Source organism: Oncorhynchus masou, chromosome 28 (genome assembly GCF_036934945.1).
Source record: "Oncorhynchus masou masou isolate Uvic2021 chromosome 28, UVic_Omas_1.1, whole genome shotgun sequence".
Classification (NCBI taxonomy): Eukaryota; Metazoa; Chordata; class Actinopteri; order Salmoniformes; family Salmonidae; genus Oncorhynchus; species Oncorhynchus masou.
The window spans coordinates 24,572,730-24,591,158 of record NC_088239.1 but is presented as its reverse complement, the minus strand read 5'-3'; the positions used below and the strand labels follow the sequence as shown (position 1 = coordinate 24,591,158).

At 41.8% G+C, this 18,429-nt stretch overlaps 1 protein-coding gene and 1 pseudogene across 3 annotated transcripts; both read left to right on the top strand.

Annotated features, from left to right (window-relative positions):
• The first annotated feature begins 1,566 nt into the window (after positions 1-1,566).
• LOC135517399 (annexin A13-like) lies at positions 1,567-8,761 on the top strand (annotated as a pseudogene).
• A 2,569-nt stretch (positions 8,762-11,330) lies between these two features.
• On the top strand, positions 11,331-16,631 carry zgc:174877 (uncharacterized protein LOC570025 homolog). 3 transcript variants are annotated; one of them, XM_064941646.1, is made up of 5 exons: positions 11,331-11,439; positions 12,138-12,354; positions 13,070-13,288; positions 13,505-13,714; positions 14,696-16,631. In XM_064941646.1, exons 2-5 carry the CDS (start codon positions 12,147-12,149, stop codon positions 15,073-15,075), a joined length of 1,017 nt encoding a protein of 338 aa, XP_064797718.1. In that variant the 5' UTR covers positions 11,331-11,439; positions 12,138-12,146; the 3' UTR covers positions 15,076-16,631. The 3 variants fall into 3 exon arrangements, with proteins under 3 accessions (XP_064797718.1, XP_064797716.1, XP_064797717.1); XM_064941644.1 differs by having other exon boundaries at positions 11,331-11,484; XM_064941645.1 differs by having other exon boundaries at positions 11,331-12,354.
• The last annotated feature ends 1,798 nt before the right edge of the window (positions 16,632-18,429 follow it).

The window sequence follows — 18,429 nt, the reverse complement described above, 5'->3', positions numbered from 1 at the left end:
TGTTCTGTCAGAGACCAGATTGCTATATTGTGGGTTGTGTTCCTCTGCTCAGAGCAATGACTGTATATTTAATGGACAAAGCCATTGATCACGTGAAACCATTCATTCCTATGTGAAGACTGAAAAGCGCATTGAAGCCAAATTAAGTCAGTTAAGATGGCGTCTCATGGAGACATAAAATGCTCAGTTTAACATATTCTAGGAAGTGACGTTGCAGGCAAGCTCAGTACTGCCCCATCATTGAGTAACACAAATTGAAGGCTAAATTGGGTACTGCAGACTGCAATTTGCAACTACATTATGCATATCTATTCTTCTGGGTGCGATTTTAATATAATCGGTTCAAGGACATACATCTTGTGTATTAGAAGTAATTATTGTTACCATGATTTTCTTTAATTTTGTATTTATTTATGCGAAGACTGACCACAAAGATTGCCATTTTTCTGCAAACAGTGCCTGGAGTATCGCGGTCAGCCTTGATCTTCCGGGGCTTCATCAATGAGAGGGGGCAGTCGTTCTCCCCTGGGTGCAATTACCATGAAAGTCCTGGACGAGATATCTATGTCTCCGCCCTAACAATGGGATTCGTTGTCCACAGAGCGGAACGGCGGGCTGTCAAGCTCCTGCCTACTGATCTATTTGAATACTTTTTTGAATATTCTATGTGTGTTGACGTCAACCACATGTACTCAATGAAGAGTGAGATGCTATGCTATACTCATGAATATCCATAGGCCGTCTCGAATTTCAACAGGGCAACTCCAATATAAAGTGTTTTTCTCAATGTTGCGGGGTCACGTACATCACATTTATATCAGTAAACTCAAAACAACATTAAGAAACTTCTATTAGATCAAATGAGCCTCACGTATCAAAATAGCAATTCATTTTTTATCTTGACTAAATTTGACACTCGCTTGTTTCTCCCCATACAAACGTCTCACTTGCTTAATAATTAATGATCTGCTTAACGTGGACAGATTTTGGGCGGAGTAAACGCTCATGCTTCGTCTCTTCCTCTCTGTCTGGGCTGAGAGCAGGGATGTCAAAACTAATTCCACGGAGGGCCTAGTGTCTGCTGGGTTGCCTTTTTTCCTTTCAATTAAGATCCAGACAATCAGGTGAGGGGAGTTCCTTACTAATTAGTGACCTTAATTTATCAATCAAGTACACTGGAGGATCAAAAACCAGGAGACATTCAGCCTTCTGTGGAATTAGTTTTGACACATGTGGTTTATAGTTTTACCAAAGATAAGTTTAGAAACTCTGTGGTTTTAGCCAGAGACAGAAGAGGAAGTGAGACAGCCCACATGCTGTTTTTTCTGGTTCAATGAAAGTCAATTAACTAAATCATATTTCACTTGGGGCCCCCAAAAGGCTATGGCGAGCTCTGTCTACATGTGTGGGTAGGTAGACCTGTGAGCCACTGCAACCCCCATCAATGTTGCACATCCCTGAACTAAGTAAACCAGACCCAGCTGCTATTTCATTGGTGTCTATGGGAGACACACCCAGTTAAGTAGACCGGATCTGACACATTTATTTCAATTGTAAACGGCCTGAGTGAACTGTCTTTATTTATCCACCATCTTTGATTTTAGCCTCGCTAAATCGTAGTTGATCTCGCGAGTTTACATGAATGTCCGCTACCACATCTGGTAAATACGAGGATATCTCAACTATATAGCTCAGTGATCTCAACGCAGCGGGACAAATATCTGTAAAAATGGGAAACTGCCAAGTAAGTACCGAAACCTACCATTGTTTTATAATTTTACAAAGATGTGATAAAATGAAGTAAAACCGGGGCAGGTTGATTGGAAATGATAGGCATTTGTGAATATTATCTAGGCTACTATGTAGGCCAATATGTTTTTTATTTGTTGGTCAATTATCATTGTAAAGTGGATTATAATGGATTTATGTTATAACGCCATCAGAAAACTAATTTGAGTTTGTTTCCGACATTCCACACTGTACCACAACTGAATGTAGAATTATAGTAGATTATGCAATTTTTATACAGATTGACACATTGTGTCAAATCTGGCACCGTGATTTATTAAATCCAAGTGCCCTACAAATTACAAACCAGCGCATGTGACAGGCTTGGGGGAACGCAGAGGAAGCAGCCACTCCTCTGCGGAATTCATCACAATCCCGTTTAGATTAACCTAAATAATGAACGAGTGAATCAGAGAGGAAGGGTACGGGTGGAAGGCTATGGTGGGAGCAGAGCATGAGGGTATTTCATAGAGATAGATAGAGGACTTATCTTTGTATCTTTGCTAATATGGAGTCCGCGACATCATGGGCAACGCCATTGAGACTCTCTATTTTAAAGTAGTCAATATTCTTATTTTGTGTTTGGAAGAAGCATAAAGCTAATATTGGGGATTGAACCAAATCTGATGCGCTAAGTTATTGTTGCCACTAGGTGGCAGTGATACACCGGTAGTTTTAAGCCATTTACTAACCATAGGCAACTAAATTTGAAGAAGAATGCAATGTTGTGATCATTGGCTGATCACTCCCAACCCATAGGAATCCCCACCCAGTTGACTATTATAAAATGGTGAAAGCCCTCAATGGCACTGTCCGTGCTAAAACGGTTATGTCCATCTAGAGTCCTCTGTATTTTTCTATGGGGTGTTTCCATCGTCATGTCTCAGTTTCGGCTATGGGGCGCTGCGCCCATCTACTGTTTGATTAACACACATCCGCCGTCAAATTCCTGAGCCAGTGTGTTTCTTGCCATTTCAGTTCAATATATTCCCCATGTCATGTTACGTTGTTTCTAATGCTACAGTGTTATTACATAATACATACCTGAAAAGGCCTACTGATTTCAATGTTTTTAAACTAATGTGATGTTAAATAGTTTATTTCTTACTAGGATTGGAAGGGAGGGTAGACTAGACCAGGCTACTATATAAGGGAAATCATGCATCAAACTGCTCCCAAAACGTTTGTATTAAGGTGTTTTTTTAATGTGGCTATTAGCTCGTATGTAGAGCATGCCATAACGATTATCTTTGTTAATTTAGCCCACAATCATGCCATGCAGGACTTTGATGTTGCGGCTGACATAAAGGCCTTAAGCAAAGCCTGCAAAGGCTTGGGTAAGTTGCGATATTTTTTGTTAATTTATAGCATTCCAGGGATGCTTCTGCTCAATGAGTGAGAGTTGTGTGGGTTTACTTACAATGAACAAATAGCTGTGCCCAAGCTATTTTAATGGCACAACATTGTTCCATAGTCCAAATAGGGCCTACAGGTGGTATGTGTTTTTTTTATGGTTATATTTTGTTGTACAGGCACTGATGAACAGGTCATCATTGACATACTGGCTAACCGCTGTGCAGCCCAGCGGATGGAAATTAAACAGGCCTATTTTGACAAGTATAAGAATGTGAGTACAAAACTAATTCATTTTATAGTAAAGGAAAAATGTACATCTTATACCACACCAAGAAATATGTCGTTTTGCATAACCGAAATGTGTGGCTAATTTGAGGAAACCAGCCAACCACACCCATCTCTTTCTCTCTTTCTCTGGAGAAGGAGTTGGTGGATGTGCTGAAGAGTGAGCTGGGGGGGAACTTTGAGAATGCCGTCCTGGCCATGCTGGACCCTCCAGTCGTCTATGCAGTGAAGGAGCTCAGGAGGGCCATGAAGGGAGCAGGCACTGATGAGGATACTCTGGTGGAGATTCTGTGCACTGCCACAAACGCTGTACGGTTTCAGTTTCAAGATTAGAAGAAAAACAGTCTTCTTAATATCTATTTTTTTCCCTCATTCTCTTCTTTTTCCCCCCAACAGGATATTCACATGTTAAAAGAATGCTACTTTCAGGGTAAGTATCAATTTCATCCTCACACTGCACCTTAAAGCTGGCATCCTTAATGGTGAAACAGCCACATCCAATTGAGATATGACATCAACAAAGAAATGACTGCAAATAACAGTTTTTTTTAAATCTCGGATATCATTGCACGTGTGATAGAAGAGCACAATATATACTGCACATTTAGTTTTACCAAGAGTCATGCTCCTCAGCTCGGGAACAAAAACAATAACAACTGTAGTTGGGTGGCCAGTGGCACAGTTTCCCCCTCCCGGGCATGACATCTTAGAAGGGACGACCTCATATTCATAATCTCCAGCACCACCCCAACATTGACATATGTGAAAAGACAAGTGTTTCTGATGACATCATATGCAAACACTGACATCATCTGGTGTATGTCGTGATTTTAACCAACTATGAGTTACTTCACCAGTTACTTTATTAACCTTTGCCCGCTCATACATGGCTAAAATCACATGATGCACACAAGATGATGTGGAAATCTGGTGTGCATCTTTTTCACTGCAAAACAGAGAAACTCACTGTTTTCACATGTGTTGATGTTGGGGTGGTGCCGGAGATGATGAATTATGAGCTGCCCAAGCTCCAGTGGATTACACGCTGTCAAGCCATTATTAGATGGTGAGGTTACGTGATGGCTAGTCGTTTTATTTCCATGTCAATTTCCAACCGTCTACTAGCGGCAACGCGAGTGTCTTAACATCGCGTTGGCTCGCGTCAAGCTAGGGTGTTGAGGATGGGCTAAACCGTAAGATACAGCTCCGAACATTGCGGGTTCAATCCCTGTGCTAGGCACTCATTTTTGAATTGTAATTGTATTCTAACCCTGACCAACACCTTAACCCTAACCTTACCCACTTGGAATTAATGCCTAAACTTAACCCTCAAGGTTAGTTTCAGTTTTCCGTAGTTTGACTGATAACTACAGATGTATTATACTGGCTCAAATGAAGATCCTACAACGGATAAATAATCCTGCAGCAACAGGAAATGTGAATTATTATGTGGATTATAAGTCATGGAATTTGTTTTGTCATGGTCTGACATTTTAAAATGGAAATTTTAAAACTTTTGAAGCCTTTTAAAACTTTTGAAGCCTTTTAAAACCTTGAATACACTACACGTTAGCATTTCCTGCTGAGCAGGGAAATTCTCTGCAACAAAAGAGGGACTAACTTAAAACCCTACATCTGTAACAGATGGCAACACACTCCATAATCAGCCACACACTCTGTAATCTCTGTTTCCTGCAGTTATGGCAACTCTCTCTGTCTGCCTTAGAGGTTGTGTTGAAAAATATATATTTTTCCCCATTAACTTAATCAAGTGTCTTTTTGCACGATTATTCATTATATGGTATTTACTAAAGTTGACAAGGGCTAACAGGAAGAAGCAATGAAGTGAACCTAACTCATTTGGCTAGTTTAGGGCAAGAGTTCATAGTTTGCATGACCTGTAAAGTCCATTGGCTTGCCATCCCAACCACACTGGTCACCTTATTCTGCTCATCCTGTTGTTTTCTGCACTGCTGATTCTGTTCTGATTTGGGACTGTGATTAAAAGACATATCTTGTTGTTATGGGTGAGTTTTCCACCATGCCTTTTCCCCATGGGCTTAGATAGAATAATGGTATCAGTTGTCATGACAACAAGGGAACACCTATTCCTCTGTGTCTCTCAATGTTACATCAGCCGTTAACAATATATTCCCAATTTTTCTGTTGCGTTCTCTCTCTTTGTTTCTCTGTGACTTCTCTAGTGCATGAACGGGACCTGGAATCAGATATCGAAGGGGACACTAGTGGAGATGTGAGAAACCTGCTCACTGCTCTTTTACAGGTAAGTGGCCCCATGGTTTCACTCTTGGACTCTTGCCATGTAACACAATTCCCTTCCCTTCTTTGGACTGAAATCAAGCTCCCTCTGCCTGGCCTCTCTCTTAACCCTATGCCTCTCTCTCTTTCTCACTCACTCTCTCACACACACACACACGTTGGCTGTCTGCCTGCCTGCTTTTCCAATGTCCTTTCATTAGTAAAATGGAGGCCAGATACAATATCTTGAGCCAGACAGAAAGGCTACATTTCATCTCACCACAGAAGTCAGTGAAAGCTTTCTGTTCTAGGGCACCAGAGATGAGAGTTACGATGTGGATGAGGGTCTGGCTGAAGCAGATGCCACCGCCCTGTTTGAGGTATGGCACGGAGAAGTGCATTCAAGAAACAATAATATCAAAAAGTAGATTTACCTGTTTTATTTCAATCATATTTACTATTTAGGCTGGTGAGGGATGTTTTGGGACAGATGAATCCACGTTCAACTTTATCCTGGCCAAAAGAAACTATCTGCAACTTCAGGCCACCTTCAAGGTGTATGAGCAGGTGGGTCCACTGTTAGCAGCCTGTATCTGTTATCAGTCTCTTTCTTTTGTAAACACAGAAGGCTCCATGTGATCTATCCTCTGTACTGCTGTGTATGCTTAGTGTTATGCTAACCCTGTTTCGTTTGTCCCAGCTCTCTGGAACGGAAATTCTGGATGCCATTGAGAATGAGGTCTCTGGGACACTGAAGGGCTGCTACATCACACTTGGTGTGTACACAACTTAAAAGCAGTACATTCAACTAGATTGAAAAGTTACTCACTTGAATACGATGTGTCAGGTGCCTTACAAATAGCTGTCTTTATTTTGGTTGAGAAAATCAGTGTATTTTAAGCCATTTTCTCTTTTCAGTGAGGGTTGCTAAGAACCCTCAGCTTTATTTCGCCCGGCGACTGAATGAAGCCATGAAAGGAGCAGGCACTGATGAGGACACCCTCATCCGCATCGTCATATGCCGCTCTGAGGTAATGTATGGACATGCACTCTGACAGAGTCTTAGGATCGTGCTTTGTTCTATCAAAGACACCAAATACGTTTGTGACTACTGACTACATGCATAAAATGTATATTAAATACTTTACTTTATGGTCACATTTGTAAACCATGCAAATAATGACATGAACATAGTTTGGGGGTATGTCATCCAAAGAGGCTATGCTAATTTTGCCGACTACTTCGGCAGCAATTGCAAATGCATTATACATGGCTCAGGGAAATCATTAAGAAAATGCCCCTTTTAGACTCCTGGACTCGGTTGATTAATCTAAAAGCAGACAGAAGTCAGCTGATGAGATGTGTTTTCTGTTCAACAGTATGACCTGGAGACCATTAAAGACATGTACCTGGAGAAGTATGACATGTCCCTGAAGGATGCCATCAAATCTGAGTGTGGTGGAGACTTCAAACGTCTCCTGCTGGCTGTCTGCCATTGAGGGAGTGAGAGGGAGGGAGAGATATATAGAGAGGGAGGGAGAGGGAGGAGAGATCAGAGTGCCTAAAAGGGACAAAGGGTGCTGCTGCTCACTCCTGGACAAACTAACGCTACTTACAATCAGTCCTACTGTCCCCAATCATGCGACATTCTCAGATAGGGCAGGGGGTGGAACTGGAGATCACTCAAATCCAGCTGGTTCTGTTCTCCTGATTTTGCATTGATGTCTAGGTTCCCTGAGTATACTAAAGACAGTTGTGTGCATGTGACATGATTAGTTTTGATCTAGAGGAGTGCTAGGACTAGTATAGAGACTTAACATAGTATACTTTAGACCAACAATCCATTTTACCATTGGAACATATAGTGGCTCTAGTCCTTGAAGTTATCTCTAGATTTCAAAGTTCCCAACATTCTCTTTGCTGCAGTGAAACCGGTTAAGTGAAGTTCAGTAGGATCAGGTGGTTCAGTGCTTGGTAGGAAGGTCAGTCTGCACACAAAAAGGCATTTGTAGGAACTGGAACAGGGTGTTGCTGGACGATTACAGTAGAGCATTGTATTGATCTTATCAGACCTATGTCCAATGCGGCATGTACTTTTTTTTATTTTACCTTTATTTTACTAGGCAAGTCAGTTAAGAACAAATTCTTATTTTCAATGACTGCCTAGGAACAGTGGGTTTCTAAATCTTGTCTATTTCAACATGACATGCATTGCTGATAAACTGCCTGTTCGGGGGCAGAACGACAGGTTTGTACCATGTCAGCACGGGGATTTGAACTTGCAACCTTTCGGTTACTAGTCCAACGCTCTAACCACTAGGCTACCCTGCCGATAGGATCTGTAGTGCACAGATATGTGGCAGTTTCTAAATGATTTCTATTTCAACATGACATGCATTGCTGATAAAACTGCATTGCCCTAGAGCAGTCATAAACAAATATTTTTGACCCAACTGGTAACTTGTGTACAAATATGTAATGGTTCATATTTTTACCCTTGCATTTTAAACGGGCAGCAAAACATTTGGTCCATGTTTAATGAGATGCTATATAGATTTGATTGATCCAGTGCCAGTATCTTCCACCCCAAACTCCATCGCCAGTATTAACGAGTGTTTAGAACTGTTAGCTAGGGTATTAAAATATTACCTTTTATTTAGACGACAATATTATATATTCAATAAATATGTTTACAGATATAGCCACAAAATGGTGTTGTGGAAGGTATGAGGCAATGTCAGAAGGTATGTGTTCTTATGACAATATGAATAGTCAATTGTGTGTTGCGTAACAGCAGCTGTATTAACATATTAGGCTTTTGGTCATATTAGAAAGTCCTGTAATCTCAGCTGAATAACTTCAGATACCTGTATTTATAGCAATTTATAATGCTGACTACTGATGTGAATTGAATTCAAGAGAGGAAATGTTAACAGGGTTTAGGCCATGCACACCTGCCCTTATGGAAAGATATGGAATAGGGACCAATATTTGCCTTTGTGTCAGCCAAAGAATGTGTTTGGTAACAAATAACCACATGACAATTACAGAATAAAATGTATGTTTAACATTTTTCTGTGCGTGTGTGTTTCTCTTTGAACATAAGCCTAATATAATCACATTTTCAATTATTTATATAGTACCAGTCAAAAGTTTGGACACCTACTCATTCAAGGGTTTTTCTTTATTTTTTAAAACTATTTTCTACATTGTAGAATAATAGCGAAGACATCAAAACTCAGAAATAACACATATTGGAATCATTTGTAACCAAAAAAAGTGTTACAAATAAAAAGATTCTTCAAAGTTGGCACCCTTTGTCTTTATGACAGCTTTGCACATTGTTGGCATTCTCTCAACCAGCTTCATGAACTCTTGAAGGAGTTCCCATATGCTGAGCACCTGTCGGCTGCTTTTCCTTCACTCTGAGGTCCAACTCATCCCAAACCATCTCAATTGGGTTGAGGTCGGGTGATTATGGAGGCCAGGTCATCTGACGCAGCACTCCATCACTGTCCTTCTTGGTCAAGTAGCCCTTATACAGCCTGGAGGTGTGTTTCTTGGTCATTGTCCAGCTGAAAGACAAAGTCCTAAGTGCAAACCAGATGGGATGGCGTATCGCTGCAGAATGCTGTGGTAGACATGCTGGTTGAGTGCTATGAATTCAAAATAAATCAGTGTCACCAACAAAGTACCATCACACCTCCTTCATGCTTCACGGTGGGAACCACACATGCGGAGCTCATCTGTTCACCTACTCTGCGTCTCACAAAGACACAGCGGTTGGAAGGAAGAGTGGACCAAAGCGCAGTGTGGAAAGTGTTCATGATATTTATTTTCAAGGAAAACTCAAACAAAAATAACAAATTCAAAAAACGAATGCGAACAGTTCCATCAGGCACACACTAAACAGAAAATAACACCCCACAAAACCCAAACGGAATATCACAACTTATATATGATCCCCAATCAGAGAACGATAGACAGCTGCCTCTGATTGGGAATCACACTTGGCAAAAACAACAAAGAAATAGAAAACAGATATTCCCACCCGAGTCACACCTTGACCTAACCAAACATTGAGAATAAATAAGGCTCTCTAAGATCAGGGCGTGACAGTACCCACTCCGGTGGTGCCTCCGGTGCAGGGATCATCGCCGGGACCTCCGGACCGTAGATCATCGCAGCAAGCTCTTGACTGGGGCCGTCGCTGGAGGCTCCGGACTGGGGACTGTCGCTGGAAGCTCCGTGCCCTGGATTTTCACTGCAGGCTCCGGGCCATGGATCATCACCGGAGGCTTCGTGCCATGGATTATCACCGGAGGCTCCAGGCCATGGATTATCATTGGAGGCTCCGTGCCATAGATCATCACTACAGGCGCCGGGCCATGAATTATCACTGGAGGCTCCTGGCCATGGATCGTCACTGGAGGCTTCGTGCCATGGATCATCACTAGAGTCTTCGTACGTGGAGCCGGAACAGGTCTCACCGGACTGAGGAAACATACTGGAAGCCTGGTTCTTGGAGCTGTCACAGAGCTTACCAGGCTGGTGAGACATACTGGAGGCCTGGTACGTGGTACCGGAACAGCCTGTAAACGCTCACTGGAGACACTGTGTGCATCACTGCAAAACACGGTGCCTGACCAGTCACACGCTCCCCACGATAAGCATGGGGAGTTGGCTCAGTTCTAAACCCTACCTCCGGCAATCTCCCCGTGCTTCCGTCGTTGAGCTAACTTCGTATAGTCGCCGTTCCGCTCTCGCTGCCTCCATCTGCTCCCTTGGACGGCGATGCACTTCTGTTGTTGAGGTAACTTTTCGTATCGTCACCGTTCCGCCTTCGCTGCCTCCATCTTCTCCATTGGATGGCGATACACTCGGCAAAAACAACAAAGGTTTTCCCACCCGAGTCACACTCTGACCTAACTAAACAGAGAATAAATAAGGATCTCTAAGGTCAGGGCGTGACAATAAGTCTATCTTCTGTATACCACCCCTACCTTGTCACAACACAACGGATTGGCTCAAACGCATTAAGAAGGAAAGAAATTCCACAAATTAACTTTTAACAAGGTGCATCTGTCAATTGAAATGCAACGATGTCATCAAGGCAAAGGATGGCTACTTTGAAGAATCTCAAATATAAAATATATATTTGATTCGATTAACACTTTTTTGGTTACTACATGATTCCATATGTGTTATTTCATAGTTTGTATGTCTTCACTATTATTCTACAATGTAGAAAATAGTACAAATAAAAAAACCCCTGGAATGAGTAGGTGTGTCCAAACATTTGACTGGTACTGTGTATATCATTAGTATAGACTTGGCAATTTTACACTCAAACTCCCTAGGTGCACATGTTTGTCATTGTCACAGGTCAAATAGCATTTTTCTGCCATCACCCCATTAAAATGGACATTTAAAATGGTTAAAATAAGGGTTATGATTAAGGTTAGAGTTAGGTCAAGGGTAGGGGTTAAGATTAGGGTAGGGACGCTCCAAGGATCTTGGATAGCACTATACCCCTTTCCTTGTCTTTGACACCACTACAAAGAGACAGCAGCCCGCGTCCCCTCCAATAGTGTATCCGTTAAAAAAAAACGGTTATATAGCGACCACAAGCGGCTATTCAGGCTAGGCTACTACGAAGGATGCTCTTATCTGCTGAGACGCATGCATTGGACACCTGCATGACGAAACTACTATTTTGGAAAGAAGTAACCTGCAAACTGCCAAACCTCGGTTTGTAGTCTTAAAATATCTAGAAGTAAAAGGTTTTTCAAGACGGTAAGGTCACAAAGGCTCATTAGTGGCTCTATTTTGCTGCCTAGTTTGCAGCCATTTGCATCCATCTTGAAAGGTTAATTATCGCTCATAAAGAAATGGTAGCATATTATAATGCGTTGACACAATACAACCAACGGTTTAAAGTCATATATTTGTGCTAAAACATAGTAATTTTACAGATTTGTTTATATTAAAAACGCCTACGTAATGAATATACTGCTGTAGTAAGTAAATTATTACTGAAAGATCAAATGCATTGTCTTTTGTACGCAACTTTCAGTTGTAATAATTAACTGTGTAACTAATGAATAGTTAATAATAATGACTCACTGACTGGAATGTAAAAGCCTATATTTGTACTGGTTTTACTACTTTTATGAATTTGAGCATCTGAGTAAATTTGACAAATCTCTAGGTAGGTGTATGGGTAGGCATCTCCATGGAAACCTCAAGCGTGTGTGTGTGTGTGTGTGTGTGTGTGTGTGTGTGTGTGTGTGTGCGTGCACCAGACACATGCCTGGGGTCAAGGTTAGTGGAGGTTTAAAGTTATTACTCAGAGGGCATTTTATGTGTTATTTTAGAAAGTTATACCAAACAGTGCATTGCAACACTGGCCATGCCTTCTTCTTCCTCCCTATCTCCCTCCCAAGTAGAGACTAGAGATGTCCTCTGTGTGGCAACAGGAGCCGATAGTGTACTCTCCCAGTGTAGAGATCGATTCCAGCACCGTGAGGAGGAAGGCCCGGGTGGGTTCCTCACAGCACTGGCTAAAGCAGGAGCATGACCTGGAAGTTGTCAAGTGGGAGAGCATGACCTCTGGGGCAACTAGCGATGTGGAGCAGGACAACACACCCAGCAGTGCTGTATCCAGTAAGAACTGCATAGAGTTCTAGAAAAATGCATGCACCAAGATGCCTTAAGATGACTTTATTACCCATAATCCATGTATAGTCCTAGATCTTCCAGTGGGTTGTGTGTATTCACACACTGGTGGCTGATATGTCCAATAATACTACTGTATTACAACTGTATAATAATACTTTGGGTCATTAATAATACATGTATTGCGTCAGTGTGCAGCTAGCTTCTATTTCTCACTACTAATGTATCATGTTCCCAGGGGTGAAAGTAGACATAACAAAAATGTTTTATGGGCCTAATCATAGAATTACATATAGAATCCATATTAAATCAATAGTGGGCCTAATCGTAAACATACCTGTTACACAGAACACCAAAAAGCAAGCGTCATTAGGCCAGAATTTATGCGTCCACTGTTGTCGTTGCGCATCTTCGTGTCGGCCACTCATCTTTGCCTTGGCAAAATGTTTAAAAAATGTTGTCGAACCACATGGCATTTTGGAGCGTAGGCTGTACCCCCCGTTTTAAAGTATTCGCTAACTGTTCATGCCTCTGACATGCGGTAAAGATAAGTGGTGTAATAGCCTACAGTTTTCTTGACATTTTGTTTTAATGATTATGATATGCTCATGTTATACCGGTACGGCATACTACCACTATTTATTTTTCCTGGACGCCGTACCGGACCGTACTACCTTGTTTTCACCCCTGGGTGTTCCTCCAGCGGCCTCCCAGCCTGAGGGCAGCCTGCCTCCCCGGGTCATGCTGACCATCACCAAGCTGCAGTGCATGCTGGAAGGTAAACAGGAGCGCATTGCTGCCCTGGAGAGACAGGTGGAGGACCTGCAGCAGGACAGGAAGTTCCTCAGGAGCCAGATTGAGAACCTGACCAGCCAGCGCTCTGTCCCAACCTTCACTACCACCGCCACTTCAGCCGCTGAAGGTCAGTGCCCCCAGTCCTGAATGGTGCTGTTGTTACAGTGGACTGGACAGTGGAATCTGTATGTATTATTTAAATGGGGATTTGTATGTTATCATAAGGACCTAATTCAGTGTTAAATACTTATTTACCTCTATTTTATACCGTATCTCCATATAATGTAAGAAATAAGTGAAAGGTGGGAATAAAAGCGGATCACTCCGTCTTGTCTCATCACAGCACCTAAAGCAGGGAAGTCACTGTATTCCGAACCCAAACCCCGGAAGAGAGAGAGGGTTGCATCATCCAGCTCTTCCTTCAGTAATGAAAGTGGCTCAGAAATGTCTGTCTCCACCGTTATGTCCGGAGCCTCGAGCGACCACAAGAAGCGGAGACACCACAAGGACAGGAGGAGAGGAAAGAAAGGGAAAGACTACAGCAGGAAGAGAGGTATGCTAAAAAAGGGTATTATTATCATGCCTATGAGTACTGTACAAGTTTGCTTTCAGCATCTGATCGGTTTCTACTTTTCCCATTCATTTTTTAAAATTGTTCTGCCCACAAATAATAAACAAATCCATCTGATAGTATTGACTCAGTTAGCCAGCAGCATACCACCCTGTATCTCACTGCTGGCTTGCCTCTGAAGCTAAGCAGGGTTGGTCCTAGTCGGTCTCTGGATAGAAGACCAGATGCTGCTGGAAGTGGTGTTGGAGGGCCAGTAGGAGGCACTTTTTCCTCTGTTCTAAATAACAATATCCCAGGGCAGTGATTGGGGACATTGCCCTGTGTAGGGTGCCGTCTTTCAGATGGACGTTAAACGGGGGCCCTGAATGTCTGTGGTCACTCAAGATCCTATGGCACTTATCGTAGGGGTGTTAACCCCGGTGTCCTGGCTAAATTCCCAATCTGGCCCTCAGACCATCATGGCCACTTATTAATCCACAGCTTCCAATTGACTCATTCAACCTCCCCCTTCTTCCCTGTAACTATTTCCCAGGTCATTGCTGTAAATGTCAGTCAACTTACCTTGTTAAAATAGTTATTGTTTGAAAAGTTTCAAAACATCAGGAACTATATTCAACATTTCATCATATAATTGTTATAATAATGTTAGAATTAAATGTTCAGAATATGTTTTTATACTAAAATATTGATTTGAGAGATCAACCCAAAGCCTTTTAGTGAAATGTAGTTGCAAATTAAAGCAGCAACTAAAAAGAGCAATTTGATTTTTTTTGACTGGATCCACAGAGACTGCATGCAATACCTATTTTCTTTAAGACGAAAGGGTAAGTTGTCTTCCTCAACATTGAACCATTTTTCAACTCTTCAATCCCCACATTCCAAATCAGTTTTCATACAGTTCAGCACTTCTCGCACGGACATACCATCTTCCCCTTCCTCATTGTCTCTCTCTCTTCTCCTCAGCCACTGGCGTCCAATACGTGATCCACCGCTACAAACAAGTCCTCTCGGCCTTCATCAAGAAGAAGAGCATGAGTGGCGCTTTCCGTCACTACGGCATCGACAGGAACACCATTGCCAACACGGCGTCCATCGCTGAGCTCTACCTGGCAGCCAAGGAAACCCTGCCGCTGGTGGGGATGTTCCGCCCACGAGAGGAGACCCTGGTGAGCTACGCCCAGAAGTGTGCCCTAGTCATTGAGACTGACGTGGCGTTAGCCAGGAAGATTGAGCAGATGAAAGCCACAGGGGAGCTCCTGCCCATCACTGTGAAAAAGGCTAGGGTCATGCACTCTGCTCACCAACAGCTAGGGGGCACCGCTGAGAGCCTGTTAATGGGCTGATGATGTAGCTTGGGGGCTTTGAGGGGTGAGTTGGACTGGAAGTGAAGAACAATTGTTTGACAGATTGGAGACATATTTAATTTAAAATTGGGGTCCTGGGTTGATATAATCACATGAGAAGGATTTCTCTGCCTCTATTTATTGCAATGTAACTATTAGTGTATCTAGAATGCCTTCTTTAAAAGTAATGATTGTTTTTCTATAGTTTTTTTTGATATCGTATGAATAAAACATTCAACAGGTTTAAGCGGGCACATTTCACACATGTTCTCAGAAGACCATGTCTTTTTGCTTAGGAATTGTCCTCACTCAATAATTGCCATTCATTCATAGTGGTCTGTGCTGAACAAACACGGTACTAAACAAACACAGAACTGAACAAACACGGTACTAAACAAACACAGTACTGAACAAACACGGTACTGAACAAACACGGTACTAAACAAACACAGTACTGAACAAACACAGAACTGAACAAACACGGTACTAAACAAACACAGTACTGAACAAACACGGTACTAAACAAACACAGTACTGAACAAACACGGTACTAAACAAACACAGTACTGAACAAACACGGTACTAAACAAACACAGTACTGAACAAACACAGAACTGAACAAACACGGTACTAAACAAACACAGTACTAAACAAACACGGTACTGAACAAACACGGTACTAAACAAACACAGTACTGAACAAACACGGTACTGAACAAACACGGTTGCAGCTAGCCATAGCCACAGAATGGGTTTTCCCTATAGCATACATGACTTACACCAGTAGAAGTAGTGACTTTTGTTTGACAGTGTTTTTCCCTGGAAGTATCCCTCTCTATTTGACTTAATGTTGATAATAACTCATCTGAAGATTCCATATTGCTGCTTTTTCCCTTGCAGACCCAAGGACAAATAGACAGTAAACTCATTGTGATGGTCAGAAATGACACAGTTGAATGGTTATCTTCGACCGACGGAGACTAGAAATATGATGAGAAACATCCACCAGATGGCACTGCACTCACTTCAATGAATGTTTACACCACTACTTCTGTAATCCTGAGTACATTTTCCAGGAGTATTTTTCCAAAATGGTGGACACTATGTCTGCTTCCCGAGAGCACTTTGATATTATTTTATTTCTTGCACCTAAGTATTTATTTGGTTTGATATTTTGAAAACCACACAGTTGGTATGTGTATACTGATGCATTTGGAACATGCTGCCATTTTTAGGGCTGTGATTTACACATTGACTTAGCTTAGTAAAATATTGCGGTTTTTAGGTGTTTTAACTCACAACCTTCAGAATTTAGGAGAATAAAATAGAATATCTGCTATTAATTGATGGTGTGAACAAGCGTTGAACTACTGTTAGTCCTACCTTGGGATGGGATATCCAATGTACTGTTGTGAATTATAATTGCTAAAATGGACAATTTTTCTGTTGACACTGGGCTATTCACTTTTTGTTCACTTATCTTATCTCTCAAACTATGATTCTTCAAAACATATTTTACTTATTTGAATGGTTTGAGAAATAAAGCTTTTAGCAATACTCTCGTGCAGTTTTGAATGTTCTTGGCTGTACCTCCTTGTATTTGTGACATCACATCAACATGATCTCATGACCAATCATTAGAGTTCTACAGTAGAGTACTCAGACCTGTGGGCTTTATTTGTATTTTTTATGTCCACATGTGCAATATCAAGCCCATTCCATACCATAACATGTGCTCACTTGTGTACTAATTTGTTTTCCAACCTTGTGGATAAGTTATGCACTTCATACTTGCTTACGATTTTCTGAGTCTTGGAAGTGTTCCTTCAATGGGTGGCCATTTTGTTTGTTTGTCCTGTGACCAGAATAATCTGCAGTGCTTGCATGGACAGATTGGGCTGTTCGCTATTAGACATCCTTGGGCAATAGTAAGTGGCAGTGCATAGCCTTGCCATTGCCTTCCCCACTGTTTGCTATTCAATCTGAGTGACAAATGACCAGTGCAAAGCCATTACAGGGCTGCACCCGGGCTGTTTATCTTTGTGCGTGACTCACTGTCACTCTGATTCACACACGAGCCCTCCCTATCTCTCACTCTCACGTCCCCTTCAGTCCGTAATTCTGTCTGCCTTAAATCACCCCACCCCCTGTTTCACTCGCTGTCTCTCCTCCCAACCCGGTTGTATCAGTCCCAATTTCCTTCATTTCTGTCTCTTGTTTGGAGATCATTTTGTCTGTCTGTAGGCCTTGTGTTTCTTTCCCCTTCTTTTTATTTTGCCCATTTATTCTCTTGCCCTTTCAACCAACGCTCTTCCTTTTCACCTCTCTTTCTCTCTATCGCTCCCTCCTTCACTAACAATAGAGCTGATTGTGGATGAGGGGCCAGGAGGAGGTGGAGCGGTATTGCTGTGGTCAGCCAGGCGTCTCAGTCGCGCCGGCAAGAGCAAACATCCGAGAGAGCCCACACACTGTAACCTGAGGTGGCAGGTGCATGCTGGTATTGTGGGAGGCACTGGGGAAGGGGCAGGCATACAGCTCGGCCAGCTCTCATCTCTCCTCACTTCCTCAGGGAAAGAAATGTCACAAATGGCTTCCTCCTCCAGTCAAATATGAGATGTATCCTACATTTTAGGTGGATATTTTCCTCAATTGTATTGGCATATGATCATAATCACAACCAACAGAAAAAAAAGTAATTTAAGACAAGCTATTCATACCATACATGTTTATACCATGTTGTAGATGTCTACATGTTTAAACCATGTTGTAGATGTCTACATGTTTATACCATGTTGTGGATGTCTACATGTTTATTCCATGTTGTGGATGTCTACATGTTTATACCATGTTGCTGATGTCTACATGTTTATACCATGTTGTAGATGTCTACATGTTTATACCATGTTGTGGATGTCTACATGTTTATTCCATGTTGTAGATGTCTACATATTCATACCATTGTGATGTTATATTCCATGTTGTGGATGTCTACATTTTTATACCATGTTGTAGATGTCTACATATTCATACCATATTGTAGATTCATGTTGTAGATGTCTACATGTTTATACCATGTTGTAGATGTTTATACATGTTTATTCCATGTACATGTGGATGTCTACATGTTTCATGTTGTAGATGTCTACATGTTTATACATGTCTACATGTTTATATTCCATGTTGTTTATTGTTGCATGTTTATTCCATGTTGTGGATGTCTACATGTTTATACCATGTTGTAGATGTCTACATGTTTATACCATGTTGTAGATGTCTACATGTTTATACCATGTTGTAGATGTCTACATGTTTATACCATGTTGTGGATGTCTACATGTTTATTCCATGTTGTAGA